This window comes from Centroberyx affinis, unplaced genomic scaffold, assembly GCF_046629955.1.
Source record: "Centroberyx affinis isolate AG114_WGS23_722 - 3 ecotype Tasmania unplaced genomic scaffold, CSIRO-AGI_Caff_v1 ptg001200l_1, whole genome shotgun sequence".
Lineage (NCBI taxonomy): Eukaryota > Metazoa > Chordata > Actinopteri > Beryciformes > Berycidae > Centroberyx > Centroberyx affinis.
Window position 1 is genome coordinate 173516 of NW_027279722.1, and position 14485 is coordinate 188000.

At 39.4% G+C, this 14485-nt stretch overlaps 1 protein-coding gene across 1 annotated transcript; it reads left to right on the top strand.

Annotated features, from left to right (window-relative positions):
- The first annotated feature begins 4285 nt into the window (after positions 1–4285).
- On the top strand, positions 4286–11159 carry LOC139648423 (GTPase IMAP family member 8-like). Its single transcript, XM_071524539.1, has 4 exons — positions 4286–4301; positions 5107–5166; positions 5895–6533; positions 7717–11159. Exons 1-4 carry the CDS (start codon positions 4286–4288, stop codon positions 9972–9974), a joined length of 2973 nt encoding a protein of 990 aa, XP_071380640.1. The 3' UTR covers positions 9975–11159.
- Positions 11160–14485: the final 3326 nt, after the last annotated feature.

The window sequence follows — 14485 nt, forward strand, 5'->3', positions numbered from 1 at the left end:
AAGGTTACAAGGTCAGTGAACACTGCTCTGCATCCCCTTTGCTCCTGCAGATCACATGCAACATTTCTCCATTTTTCCCTTAGCTTGTAAGGAAGTTTCATCACAATGTTTCTGAGGTTGGATGGCATGTCCAACTCCTTCATGTACATGATTTGCTGTGTCAAATTGGAGCAACCTCGAAGAAACAGAGAAAATGATTGCAGTGCTTTAACATCCTCTACTTTAATGAGGGGCCAGTTAAGAATTTTGTCCATGTAAGCAGAAGCAATTTTGTGCTCATTGCCAAAATGTTCAGCAAGAAGGGATTTAGCTCTTTGGTATCCCTGACCAGGGGGTAGATGCTGACAACTCTTCACAAGGTCTCTTGGCTGACCCCTGGTGTACTGCTCCAAGAATGTCAAGCAGTCACTCAAGTTGTTGGTTTTTCCTTCTATACAATTTTCAAAAGCTCTAATGAAGGATTGAAACTGAAGAGGGTCACCGTCAAACACAGGAATATTTCTCACTGGCAGAGCAGATGCTAAATTTTGCTGAACCAACAATGCAGTGATATCATTCTGTCGTTGCATGATATTCACAATATCATTCTGGGTGTTGTCGCTGCGTGCTAGGTTCAGATAGGATTGACTTCCTGTTTGTGGAGCATCATGAACTACTTGTGTCATTTGTGCTTGAGTACTTCGTATTACTGGTCTGATGTCGGTTTGTGTTACTGCTGTTTGTTCAGGCCTGACAGCCACAGCCTGGGCCTCAGGGTGAAATTCACTCAGAATATTATTTGTATCACCTTTTTCTGAGACAAAATGATCAGCATAAGGATTCAGACGGCTTGTTCTTTGAGCACTTTTCCTTTCAAGATATGAGTTCATTCCATCAGATCCTTTAGAACCACACTTTGAATTGATTTCCAGCACATGAAGTTTTGCATTGGCTGCAGCCAGTTCAGTTTCCAAAGCCAACTGTTCCTTTTCCTTCCTTAATTCCTCCTCTTTGGCTTCCAATAAATGTTTCCTTTTTAATGCAGCCATGCGCTCCATAAGTGCTGCCTTATCAGCTTCTGCTTTTATTCTTGCAGATGAGGTGGATGATACTCTGGATAATTGAGAGTGTGATCTAAAACGACTCTCCTTTAGACATGAAATATTTGAAGCACTGTCCTCAGGATTAATCTCATCAGAAGACACACTTTGGTTGTCCGGGGGTTCAATATCATTGTCGTTTGATTGCACATATGGGTGACCAGCATCAGATAACCAACCCTTCACATCCTCAGTGAAATCACGAAACATGGTCATTTTTGCATGAAAATATTTATTTTGCCTTTCAACTTCATCCTCTGGCAAATTCAGATTTAAGAAAGATTCATGCATGTCATTAGCTTCCTCATAACACTTAATGAATTTACCCAACTGAGATTGCACTGACTTCACATTGTCAGTGGATTCCATCAAGACACGCATTTGTTCCATGTTCCTCTTGGCTTGTTTGCATTTCAAAGACCTCTTTTCTTGGCACGTTTTAGCATAAAATGCCAAGCCTTTTATAGTAAACTTGACGCTCCGTTTTACAGAGGGCACTGACGGAGTGTCACTCTTAGCTTTTGATGCGATGTCGGACATTGTCTCTTTTGTCTCAAACCCTTTTAAGTTTCATTTAATTTCCACACTCTTGGCTTGCAGTACTCGGAAAATACAATGAAACATCATTTGTTACATAGGCACGCCTCATCATCAGAGATATTATGAACGAATGAATTGATGAATATCTCCAGTGAGGTATTGCGCCATCGCTATGCGCACCATTGAAAGTCCGACAAACTTTTAAAACTCCCAATATTCATCCAGTGAAACAATGACTCGAACACTCCAGTAGTTTAAGCCGTTTTCCAATACAGCATCCAGAGTAGATATTTTCACATACCGATGTTGTTGGGTAGTTTTGTGCGATTTCCGCAGGCCACTTGACTCTCCAGGCGCCGCCGTGTCTTTCAACATGATAATCCAAAAAATCCTCTTTCACATGTGAGCGATCCAAACTTCCACTGGCTCCATCAACAAAAATATCCACTTTAAGGGAGGTTTTTTACTTGTGTAGTGGCGATTTGTCCTCAACTAAATAATAATAACAAAAAAAAGGAAACAAACTCGAAATCAAAAGGCCACTGAGGCACCTAAGGAACGAATCTTACGCAGGGAAAATAAGTCCATTGTCCAGGCCACCATAATATTTCGTGCGGTTTATTTTACCATTTCAGCAAGCAAACAGACAAAGAACAACGGCGTCTGCCGCCTCTCTTGCCCTGGTAAAAAACCATAAACCCTTCCCGGTGCCTGCTGGTCCTATACCTGCCCCCCATATATGTAGATTCACCTGGTGTGCCCAAGCTGCCCAGTACCTTCAAAATAAAAGCATTAACAAGTACTAAAATAATGATACTAATATTATAATCAAACTAACTCAACCATATTCTTCAAAACAAAACAACAACAAAATAAATGAATGTTTAATTATTAAATATTACAAAAACAACGAATAGCTCCAACACCCACGGTTATACACACACACACACACACACACACACACACACACATATAGTGGGCAGCAGTAGCCAGAGGTTAAATAAGCAACATGTTAAAATCTAGGTGGGGAAGGTGAATGAGAAACACTCTCCCCTCTCCAGTAGAGCTGCTCAGTGTTCACCAGTATCAGACTGTGGTTATACTGGGCAGATACCAGTTTGAAGGTGCGTAACTGTGTTAATGTGAAGCAGAGTGGACCTGGAAAAGAGCATGCATGCTGTTATAAAGGTTTGAAAAAATAGATGTATTGCAAAGGTTTCTGCCCATGCTGATTTTTTGCATTTTTATTGTGCTGCAAAATAATAAAAAAAAATGCACTTATTTGACAGTTTGACTAGTTTGACTAACTACAATCTGACCTTATTTGAATTTTACATCATATCTTCACAACAATAATTTCTAATACTATAGAACAGTTGATGACACAAAGCTCCCTGTCCTTTACACACAGTAAACCTCCTCACAGAGCAGAAACCACAGTGCAGCAACAAGTGAGGATTCACTGCCTTGCCCAAGAGACCTTTGGCAGTGTTGGAGGTTGGTTCAAAGTCATAAATTCAAGATACATCGCTTCAACATTACTGGGGATTAAGTGTGTGAGTCAGAGAGGGAGGGAGAGAGAGAGTTTATAGTTTCCTTATTTTGCCTTCTTGTGTTTCCAGGTTGTTAAAAACCAACAGATGTTCTCCAGTTGAATTTCTCTCTGGTTTCCAGTCAGAGCCGGCCCGCCCTATACGCTCACTACGCAAGTTGCGTAGGGCCCCGCAAATTACGCAAGGGCCCCGGCCCCTCGTGTAAAACGTGTGTCAATGTCTTCAACTCGAAGCGGAGGAAGGAGGAAGCGGCCTTACCCCTCTGGTCATGAAAAGGGGGGAAAAAAACACCATAAATGTGAATTGCGAGAACAGCAATCAGGTAAACTTGTGTCCTCTCCTCTCCAAGTTTGATGTCAGTAAGTAACATTAAGTTGTTGTGCTGCTTGCAGTGCATCTCTCTCTAGTCTGTCTGTCTTGCTAACCAGCTGCAGTGCGTCTCTCGGTCTGTCTGTGTCTTGCTTGCTTGCAGCCACTTCCAGGGCTGTTCTGTGACTTTGTGCCTGACAAAAGTGAAAGTGAAATACAACTATTTATTACGTTTTACACCAACGGGCGACGGTGTTTAGACTGCAGCTCGGAAAAAATAACCGCGTCGCATGTGAACATGCGTTCATATGCGCGTGCACAAAATGAAACTCGCGCTTTCCAGCAGCAACCTCTGTGGGGACAAATACAAATACAAAATACATGATTATCTAGTCTCTCAGTCAAGGTTTAGTTAGCCTACAACTCTGGACTAATGCAAGATGGAAAGCAATTGATTGATATTGACTATTGATTACATACTGAATTTAAAATGTTGATTAGCTGGGCGCACTGGGCAATATGGACGCACATTTCTCAGTAAATAATAATCATCAAGTATTCAGCCAAGCCATCGTAAATAGTATTTTATATTTGAAAAGGTATAAAAGGAAGTCTGGGGCCTGATGCAGCTGTTAACTGTTTTAAAGGAGGGAGGATTGTAGTGGAGCACTGGGGTGTCAGTTGTGACTGTGTGGCAATGGCAAATGGTTTACATGGCTCACGGGTCAGGTAGGAGGGCCTCTTAGCAGAATTTTGCTTAGGGCCCCAGGGAGGTCAGGATTCTGTTTCCAGTAGAGTGACATCATGGCTGCAGCATCTGGTGAGTCCAGTCTGGCTTTATATCAGAAATATGCACTAACTGTAAAATATCTTCTTCTACTTCATCCATATCGCCTGATAAAACAGTGACTTAGGTTTAGCTTTAAGACAAAGGCTTTTTTTTTTTTTTTTGTCGTTTTGATGGTTTTGTGTTTTTTTATATTCAAAATGTCTGGCTTTAAAATCATACAGACACTGTAAAATAATTAGTAATTTTATGCACTGATCAATATCCTGCACATATACTCTATAAATAATTAACTTTTGTTCACTAACTTACAGCTCTATGCTTTACTGCTGCAGTGACCCAGTTTCTCTTCTGGGATCAACAGAGTTAATCTTATCTTAATTTTTCCACCATTCCAGCTTGTTTTGTCATTCCAGTGTGTAAAACCTTTATAATTCCACTTGGTGGAGACAAAACATTACATTTCACAGGATGCAAAACACAAGGTGGTGTGTTCTGTGAATTTGTTGCCATGTAACTTTCTACCACGTTTAGCTGACTGTTTTGTCTTCTGTCTCGTCCTGATACGCTCAGAAGCATCATGTACTATTACTTCAAGTGTCTGCTACAATATGACCTGGAAATGGTGAAAATATTCTGAAGACCAAAGGAAAGCTTGCTAGATAATAGTGGTGGATGGAGCAAAAGGGGGACATCAACAAACATTTTAAATATTATAATTGTTGTTTTGTTATTTTCTGAAGCAGTTTATCACAGATTGTATGAAACTTGTAAATTGGGAATAATAAATTGGCCCAGATTTCAATGTCTGATGTTGTTTTTTTCTGTTTTCTCACAGAGGGAGAGGCTGGGTTCCCCCTGAAGCGCAGCAGCAGCTATGAATACCTGCCACCTGACAGTAAGTTAAACTGAACTGAATCAGAACCATTTCGGCATTTCATATGATCTAAGTTTCCAACATTTCATAATAGGTGGACACAAACTGTAAGATTTAATGAATGGGGCTCAACTCATCCACCACCGATGTGTAGCACCCACCTGGGTGATGCACGGCAGCCAGTTTGCACCAGAATGCTCACCACACATCTGAAAGAGCCAATTATGTACTTAGGTAATATTACTGGTAAACTCTGTATCGACCTTATGTGTGAACAATGCCATAACATTACTGGCATGAGCAGCACAACATAAGGACACTCTGACACAGGATGCTCTGTTGTCGAACTGTAGGAGGGAAATACAAACCACTACATTATGGGGTGGTAGCTTTACTGTTTTTGACGAAAATGTTGATTGGAAATAAGAGAGATCCTTGGAGTCCAGGAGGACGACGAGATTTCATCTAGCGTCTTCACCCACCATGTTTTCAAACTGCAGTGACTCCAGTGGTTAAACGTAATTTCCGGGAAATGACAACAGTGGAATTTAACGGTATTCCTAGTACTGTGTGAATGGTAGAATTATGTTAAAAAGCAGAAAGGCATGTCTTGTGTGAACAACAGAAATTGCTACCTATACCGGAAAAATTAAAAGGGCAATTTTATGGGTTTCATGTGTGCAAGAGGTCTGGTTATCTGGTTAAAATCTTGTTGGTTTTGCTTTTATAATTCATTGTTTTCATTTCAGTGTCTGAGCTGAGGGTTGTGCTGCTGGGGAACAGCTGGTCTGAGAGGAGTGAAGTGGGGAACCTCTTACTGAGAGAGACTGTGTTCAACACTCAGGAAGCATCTGACAGCTGTCTGAGAGTCAGTGGACCATTGAAAGAGAGAAAAATTGTGGTCATCAACACTCCAGATCTGCTGCTTCCCAACATCTCCCAACACAAACTGACAAAGCATGTAGAAAGCTGTGTGAGACTCTCTGCTCCTGGACCTCATGTATTCCTGCTGGTTCTACAGCCTGAAGACTTCACTGAGAAACAGAGACTGAGTTTACACAAAGTCCTTGAAAACTTCAGTGAGCGTTCATTTGATCATTCACTGGTATTGATATCAACACCCAGAGAGGAGAGTTCAGGTGTCATGGAAAACTATATGCAACATCCAGCCCTAAAAGACATGATCAGAAAATGTAGCTACAGGTACTTGAGGCAGAAGCACCTTGAACTCCCAGAGCTGTTAACACGCCTGGGACAAATTGCAAAGGAGAACAACGGAGAGCATCTGAGCTGTGATGTATTTGAAGATGCAAATTCTGGTTCAACTGGTGATCATCTGAAACAAATAGAAGCAGCACCTGTTAACTTGGATCCTGCAAGAGCTGTTGGTAAGTGCAGGAAACATTTTGATGATGATGTGATGAAAACTTTATGAATTATTATTGTTCATTCTTGATTCATTTAGAACAAGATGAGTTATTTCAGTTGATGGTATCTTTTACAGGACTAGAATCTCTCAAGGCAAACACCAGGTCTGCAGAAAAAAGCACTTTCCACCACTGTAAGTAAATGTATCACAAATGTTTTTCATGTACTTAGAGATCTGTAAGATGAAGTTGATGTACTGTAACACTTCACAACTCTGCACAGTGATGAACCCAAACACAACACACAATCCATCACCAGTGGCAAGCACTGTGAAACAGTGTAAATACATTAATTACAGGAATTTATCATCCAGCTAGAAATTTGCAACATGTTGTTAGGATCATATATGAGAAATTGTGCCTCCTTTCAAGTAATTTCAAGCTTAAAGTAAACATCAGGATTTGCAGTGTCACAGTAATCACACATTCACAAAAACTTATATTGTGATGAAATATCAGTTAGATGTTTATCAAATAACCATGTGAAACAAAGTCTTATTGAGACCTGACAAACTGTAATAGTAGCTAGCCAGAACCCACAAATTTATTTCCAAAGGTAAAATGCTTAATTTTGGAGATTATTTCGAATGTTTTTATTTTTGTCATTGCTGTTTTACAGCATCTGGACTCAGGATTGTGCTGTTGGGGAAAAGCGAAGACAAAAAGACAGCAGTTGGTAACTTCATCATACAGAGTGGAGCTTTTCATAAAAGTTCCCACCCCAAGCAATGTGTGGCCGCCTGTGTGGAGTGGAACGGAAAGTCTTTAACAGTCGTGAAAACCCCAGACATCTTCAGTCTACCTGTGGAAACAGTGAGAAAAGAGATGAGGAACTGCACGGCTCTCTGCTGCCCTGGACCAAATGTACTGTTGCTGTTAGTGAAGCCTTCTGAATTCACAAAGGAGAACAGACTCACACTGAAGTTCATCCTGAGTTTGTTTGGTCAAGAGGCCTTTAAATACTCAATGGTCATCACCACACATGAGGGAAATGAAACAAGTTTCTCTGTAAATCAGCTCCTTAAAGAATGTGGAGGAAGGCACTACAGCATGTTAGAAGATGACCTTACATTGTTAATGGAGAAGATTGAGAACATTGTTCGTGAAAACAATGAAACCTGCCTCACCTACACTGAAGGGACAGGGATCATGACCCCAAAGTCTGTGTCTGAACATGCCAAACCACCTTTAAACCTGGTTCTATGTGGGAGGAGAGGAGCAGGAAAGACTTCAGCAGCCAATGCCATTCTGGGAGATAGAAAGTTTGGTCCAACTGCCAACTCATCAGTGTGTGTGAAACATCAGGGAGAGGTGTGCGGACGTTGGGTTTCCCTGGTGGAGCTTCCTGCCTTGTATGGAAACCCTCTGGAGGCAGTGATGAAGGAATCATTCAGCTGTCTCTCCCTCTGTGATCCTGAGGGCGTCCATGCCTTCATCCTGGTCATACCTGTGGATCCCCTCACTGATGAAGACAAGGGAGAGTTAGAGACCATCAAGAAAATATTCAGCTCCCAAATCAATGACTTTACCATGATTCTGTTCACTGTGGAGTCAGATCCTACCGCTCCAGCTATTGCTAACTTTCTAAAGGAAAACAAGGATATCCAGCAGCTCTGTCAGAGCTGTGGAGGCCGATATGTTGTCCTCAACATTAAGGACAAGCAGCAGGTCTCTGAGGTGTTGGATGCTGTGGAAAATATGAGAGCTGCAGGATCCAGATGCTTCACAATGGAGATGTTTGTCAAGGCACAGATGGGTAAGGTTATAGAGCAGGAGAGCACTAATACAAGACTTACAGCTGAACTGCAGGATCCGAAAAAGAAGAGTGAGAAGACAGGTGATGATGAAAATCAGAGCACAGAGTGTCTCAGGATGGTGCTGATAGGGAAGACTGGTAGTGGGAAGAGTGCCACTGGAAATACCATCTTGGGCAAAGAGCATTTTTATTCCAAAGCCAGCCAGAAGTCTGTGACCAAGTTTTGCCAGAAAGCATCTGGAGAGGTTGATGGCAGGCCTGTCGTTGTGGTCGACACCCCCGGCTTGTTCGACACAACTCTCTCCAACGATGAGGTTGAACAGGAGCTTCTGAAATGCATCAGCATGTTGGCTCCTGGACCTCATGTGTTCTTACTGGTGCTGCAGATTGGTCGCTTTACACAGGAGGAAAAAGACACTGTGAAACTGATCAAGAAATATTTTGGCAAGACATCAGGAGGTTTCATCATTGTTACATTCACCAGAGGAGATGAAGTGGAAAATCAATCATTTGAGAGTTACATTGAAGAAGACTGTGATGACTTTGTCAAAAAACTGATAGATGATTGTGGAGGGAGATACCATGTCTTCAATAACAAGGATCAGACAAACCGCACACAAGTCAGTGAGTTGTTGACAAAGATCGAGACCATGGTGAAGAAAAATGGCGGTGGCTGCTACAAAACTGAGATGTTCCAAGAGGCAGAGGCAGCCATACAAAAAGAAATGGAGAAGATTTTGAAGGAGAAGGAAGAAGAGATGCAGAGAGAGAAGGAGGAGCTTGAAAGAAAACATGAAGAAGAAATGCAAGCGATGAGAAGAAAAATGGAAGAACAGAGATCAGAAATTGAACGGGAGAGAGAACTGAGAGCCAAACAACTGAAGGAAAAGGAGGAACACATTAACAAGGAGTGTGAGGAGAGAAAGAAAGAACAGGAAATGAGAGAACAAGAAGACAGAAAAAGGAAAAAGCAGGAGGAAATTCAACAACAGGAATGGGAAAACAAATTTGAAGGTTTGGAGATAAAAATAAAATCACAATCTGAATCAAAGGAAAATGTTGACAGAAAGCTGGAGCAGAGTAGAGAAGACATGAGAAAAGAAAGAGAGGCCTGGGAGAAGGAACGAAAAGAATGGTGGGAAAAAAGAAAACAGGAAGATGAACAGAGAAGAAAGGAGGAGCAAACAAGACTTAAAAAGCTCCATGAAGAGTACGAGCAGGAAAGAGAAAAAGATGAAAACAAAAGAAAAGAGGAGGATCGAATCAGAAGAGAACAGGAGGAAAAGGAGAGAAAAGAATTAGAGGAAAACTATAAGAAAAAACTGGAGAATATGAAGAAGAAATACGAAAAGGAGGCCAGAAAGCAAGCTGAAGAATTCAATGATTTCAGAGAGAAATACACCAAGGACTTTGCAGCACTGGTGGAAAAGCATGATGAGGAAATGCAGGACCTGAGGAGACAGCATAACAAAGAAATGCAAGAGAAAGAGGAGAAACACACCAAAGAGTATGGTATCTTAGACAATCTCTCAACCCACAAACAAAAAAATCTGAAAGAAAGGAAAGACTTGCAGAAAAAACATGATGAAGAAGTGAATAAGATGAAACAGAAATACAAATACAGCATTGGATGCCCCATTACCTGATCATGCTGCCTGACTCCTCAGTATTGCAGTTCATTATGATGTTAACACTGTAACATCGTTTACCATCATCAATGTCCAGGCCTTGATTAGTATAACTGACATTGTTTCAGGTGAGATGTTTTAGGGTTTTATCCACTCTACCACTCTGCATCCCCCCCCCCCCCCCCCCCCACACACACACACACATTTTGTTTTAAGTAAATATACTTTTCACATCAGAAACATACAAAAAGAATGAAGAAAGACATAAATGATTTAAGGATACCTTGTTTGTTTCTTCCATTTCATTATGAGTTAATTATGAGTCATGAAATATTTTTATATTTCATCTACAAAACCTTTTAATGTTTCTCTTTTTTTATAGTTATTTACTTTATTTTTTTGATAGTATTTGGGCCGTTTTTATCACATCGCTTCAATGTTTTATCACTACAATTAAACTAAACTGCTTAAATGTGATGCATAAATTAACAAGTGTTAATTTTAATCATGTGAATCTAGTGATTCAGGCCAGCAGCTAGACTGTACTGTGCTGTGCTGATATTTTCAAAAATGGTTAAACTGTCATGTATGTCATTGTCATGTCATGTAATCACTGTTTAAACTTTAACGTTCGGCCTCTTCTTTGCCTCAATATGTTGCCTGTAAAGTTCTATCAGTCTATCAGTGTGAACAGACAGCAGGTTAGTGAAGCCTGGGAGATCTGCTTGTTGCATTTAAAATGATCTTTCTTTCCTTTTGCATACAAGGAGGAACATGAAGTTGAAATGTTACAGGATGTAGAGAAAACAATGAAGGACCAAGTTAAATAAAATGTTTTCCCCCTAATATCTAATTCACAAATATTACAGTATATATTAAATATACGCAAAATATATTAGAACTGTTAACATCAGAGAAATACAAAAGGTTGAATGACATGAATTATGTAACAATACATAGATATTTTTATTTTTATGTATGATATCAAAATAAATGTATTTTTTTATGTATTACATTAAATCAAATTAAGACACATTCAGTTGAACAGTGAGTCTCACAAATTAAATGTCCTGTATCTGTTCATCAGTGCAACTTTTTGTCATTGAGTTTGTTTATAATGCTTTTATAAATCCTTTGAGGTTTATTTTTTCTCATCTACACAATATGGAAATGTATTCTCTTGTTTCTTCTGTGTTTGTTCTGAATGTGCAAATAAACTTCACTAAACTAAACCTGAAGTAAGCTGAATAAAGCTTTGTGTGTTTTCCATAAGTGAGTGTGTCTGCTGCTCAGACTCCTGGGAGTCAAACAGCCTCATGGCTCCTACAGTCTGGAGTTAGAAGTATAAGGTCATATGAACAAGACTGAACAACCAATGATAATTATAGTTCAGGCACTTTAAGGAGATAAGAGGTGAGCACCCTCTTCTAAAGACAATAAGTTATTATTTTGTCAGTATTTTCTATGAGATTTGGGCATTTGCAGATTCCAGACTCACAGCTCTGTGAGAAACACACAAGATGTTACTGCAGAGTTTAATCTTATAAAGGTGAAGCAGATTCAGTATTCTTGAGTTTTAGGCACTTAAGGTGTAAATATGGGTCAAAGGTTACATGTTATAGAGCATATAGGAATGTTGCTTAGTACAGGTACTTTTCCATTTCTTCCTCAACAGTCCTTTACCTTATACCCAGTTATGGAACAGATGATGGAATTACATCTTAGAAGAAAGTTGATAGATTTATAAAGTGATATGTGTTCAAGGATATTTTCCCTACTTGTCCACTCTCTTACTCAGGTGCAGATGGACGGACAGATCACCTCATGGTCGTCTTGTCCACATGAAAAAGCTTCAAGTCTGCTGAGAATGTTCTGACCATTGTCTATGAACCTATAATCACAATAACCTTACATTTTGATTAATTTACATTAATTCACCCCTTAATTCATGCAAAATCTCCTTAAATTAAGGGTTTACGTTTTTAATGGAGGAGATCCCATCGAATTTAATGGAAAAATTCAGGGAGACAGGAACTTTTCCATGAATTTCCACTTAATAACCCAAACAGAAGGCATGAAAAATCCCTTAATTACTAGTGTCTCTGTGAATCAACCCATGAATAAATCCCTTATATATTTTTATAAGGACATTTCAGGGATAAAAAAAATGGTAGTTTTGTTTCGTAGTGCATTGAATTTGTTGAATCTTGCATATTTCCCCTTCCGCTGTGCGTGTGTGTGTGTGTGTGTGTGTGTGTGTGTGTGGGATGGGGGGGATCATTTTCAAAATATCTGTTTATGTCTAGTTATGGACGACACTCATTTGTGCTGCTACTCAACACCACATATGAAGAATTTCATTCCAAAACGCTAAATATCAATTTTTTTGCTACCTGAAATTCATCAGTCAATATTTGGAAAACATAAATGATTCTGTCCTCAAAATGAAAATGAAGTATTGTATATTTGTTGTATGTGGTATTGTGTGTTTGTGTGTAATTGTTGTTATCATTAATGGGAGCAAACTGTGGAAGACAGCACTGTGTTGAGCTCATCTGTGACGAGTCTGTCCAAGAAAACTTCACTCCACAGAACTCTGAAGGTAAATTTATAAAACACTCTCAGTACTTTTTCATCTGTTACTTATTAATGTACTCAGTTTATTGAGTGGTGGGTTTCCTCAGGGAATTAATGATCAAGGTCATTTTATTTCAGTAGAATGTGAACTACTGCCACCATGAGGCCAAATGATAGAATTAAAATAGAGAGATGCATTTTCTTTGACAACCTTCTAATCTTTCCAGATGGAACAAAATCCTGACCACATGACCTGCTCTTCTCCCAGGGTTCAACAGTTTTTCAAAGAAACTTGAAAGTAAATCCAAAACACTGAACTGAATTCACTGCACACAGATTAGAGGAATTGAAGAGGGATGTTTTAATGTTTTTATCTGTTTCCATGTAATTAGTCTTTCAACAGAAGAAAACATATATTTTATCAACAAAATGCCCAAGATTTACAATACACTTGTCAACCACACAATGCCTGGTCTCTACACACTGTATTCTCTAAACATACATGTGTAGATTAATATAGTGTAACACCGTACCAAGTCGGTACTGAAGAGACTTAAAGTCCACAGCGCCACCCAGTGACGTCATCTGGTACTGCAACTAAACAATGTTCCAAAAGCACAGCAGGTTTATTTCTGACTGTTACACCTCACAGGAAGTAGCTGTTACTTTCCTCCTCCTGATGTACAGCACCATGTCCAACAATATAGTCAATATTTATTTTCTCAACACTTTTGGATGCACATTCTTCACAGTGATTCTACTGAGTTCTCACGTGACTACAGGTCTGTTACTGCGCAGATACTGCAGGATGTTTCCCTGACTGCCGCCCAGTGCATGCTGGGATATAGGCCCCAGCCTCCCCGTGGCCCTGAATAGGAATAAGTAGGTATTGAAAATTAATGAATAAAATAAAATATAATAAAATATAATATACAATAATATACATAAAATAATATGAGTTTTATTGACCCCTTGTGGAGAACCTGGGTCATTACAGCAGCAAAGAATACGTGTAGAATAAAGTAATAGAATATTTTTTGAATTTTATTTTTACCACTGCTACTAAGCTACTACTAGTTTTTACTTTCTTTTTTTATTAAGGGTAGTGAGGGATATGTGAGGATACTAAGGGAACGCCTCTATGATGCTGATATAATAATAGTAATATTATAATCAATAGGGAAAATCCACCATTTTCTAACAATTCTGTTATGTTAATTATGCACATAGTTACTGGAATTATCCTTACTGGTATCCAGAGTTAGAGGTGACACAGTGAACTGGAGGAGCCAGTGGCATCTGAGACAAGATCTCTCTAAAACTATATATTCATAAAATAAAATGTCCTGTATTTGTTCATTGGTTCAACTTTTTGTCATTGAGTTTCTTTGTTTGGGTTTTTGTTTGTTTTTTGCCTTTATAATGCTTTTATAAATCCTTTGAGGTTTATTTTTTCTCACCTGCACAATCTGGAAATGTATTCTCTTGTTTCTTCTGCACTCATTGCTCTGTATGTGCAAATAAACTTCACTAAACTAAACCTCAAGTGAGCTGAATAAAGTGTTTTCCATCACTGAGTGTGTCTGCTGCTCAGACTCCTGGGAGTCAAACAGCCTCATGGCTCCTACAGTCTGGAGTCAGAAGCTGCTGCTCAGCTCCATGTCACAGCTCAACACACACTCTGTACACTGAGAAACTGAGGAAACACACAGCAGACAGGTTGGACTTTAACTGCACAGGAGAAGGAATGGATTTCTAATGTGAACACACATCTGTCTGATGGATGAAGGCTGAAACATTCATCATCAATCACACTACAGTCTCACAAACATTTTCCTGCTCAGTAAAGACTCTCAGCTGCTTGATACAGTTTGACATATTATCATCAATAAAATCACACTGGTTCACTAACATGGGAAAATACTACAATAAATACACATTCAGAATATGTT

Bases quoted from the DNA above. Each gene is read 5' to 3' on its own strand.
- LOC139648423 (XM_071524539.1), top strand. The intron at 5,167-5,894 runs GTAAGTTAAACT...TTTTCATTTCAG, and splicing joins TGAATACCTGCCACCTGACA to TGTCTGAGCTGAGGGTTGTG. The intron at 6,534-7,716 runs GTAAGTGCAGGA...CTGAAGGGACAG, and splicing joins GGATCCTGCAAGAGCTGTTG to GGATCATGACCCCAAAGTCT.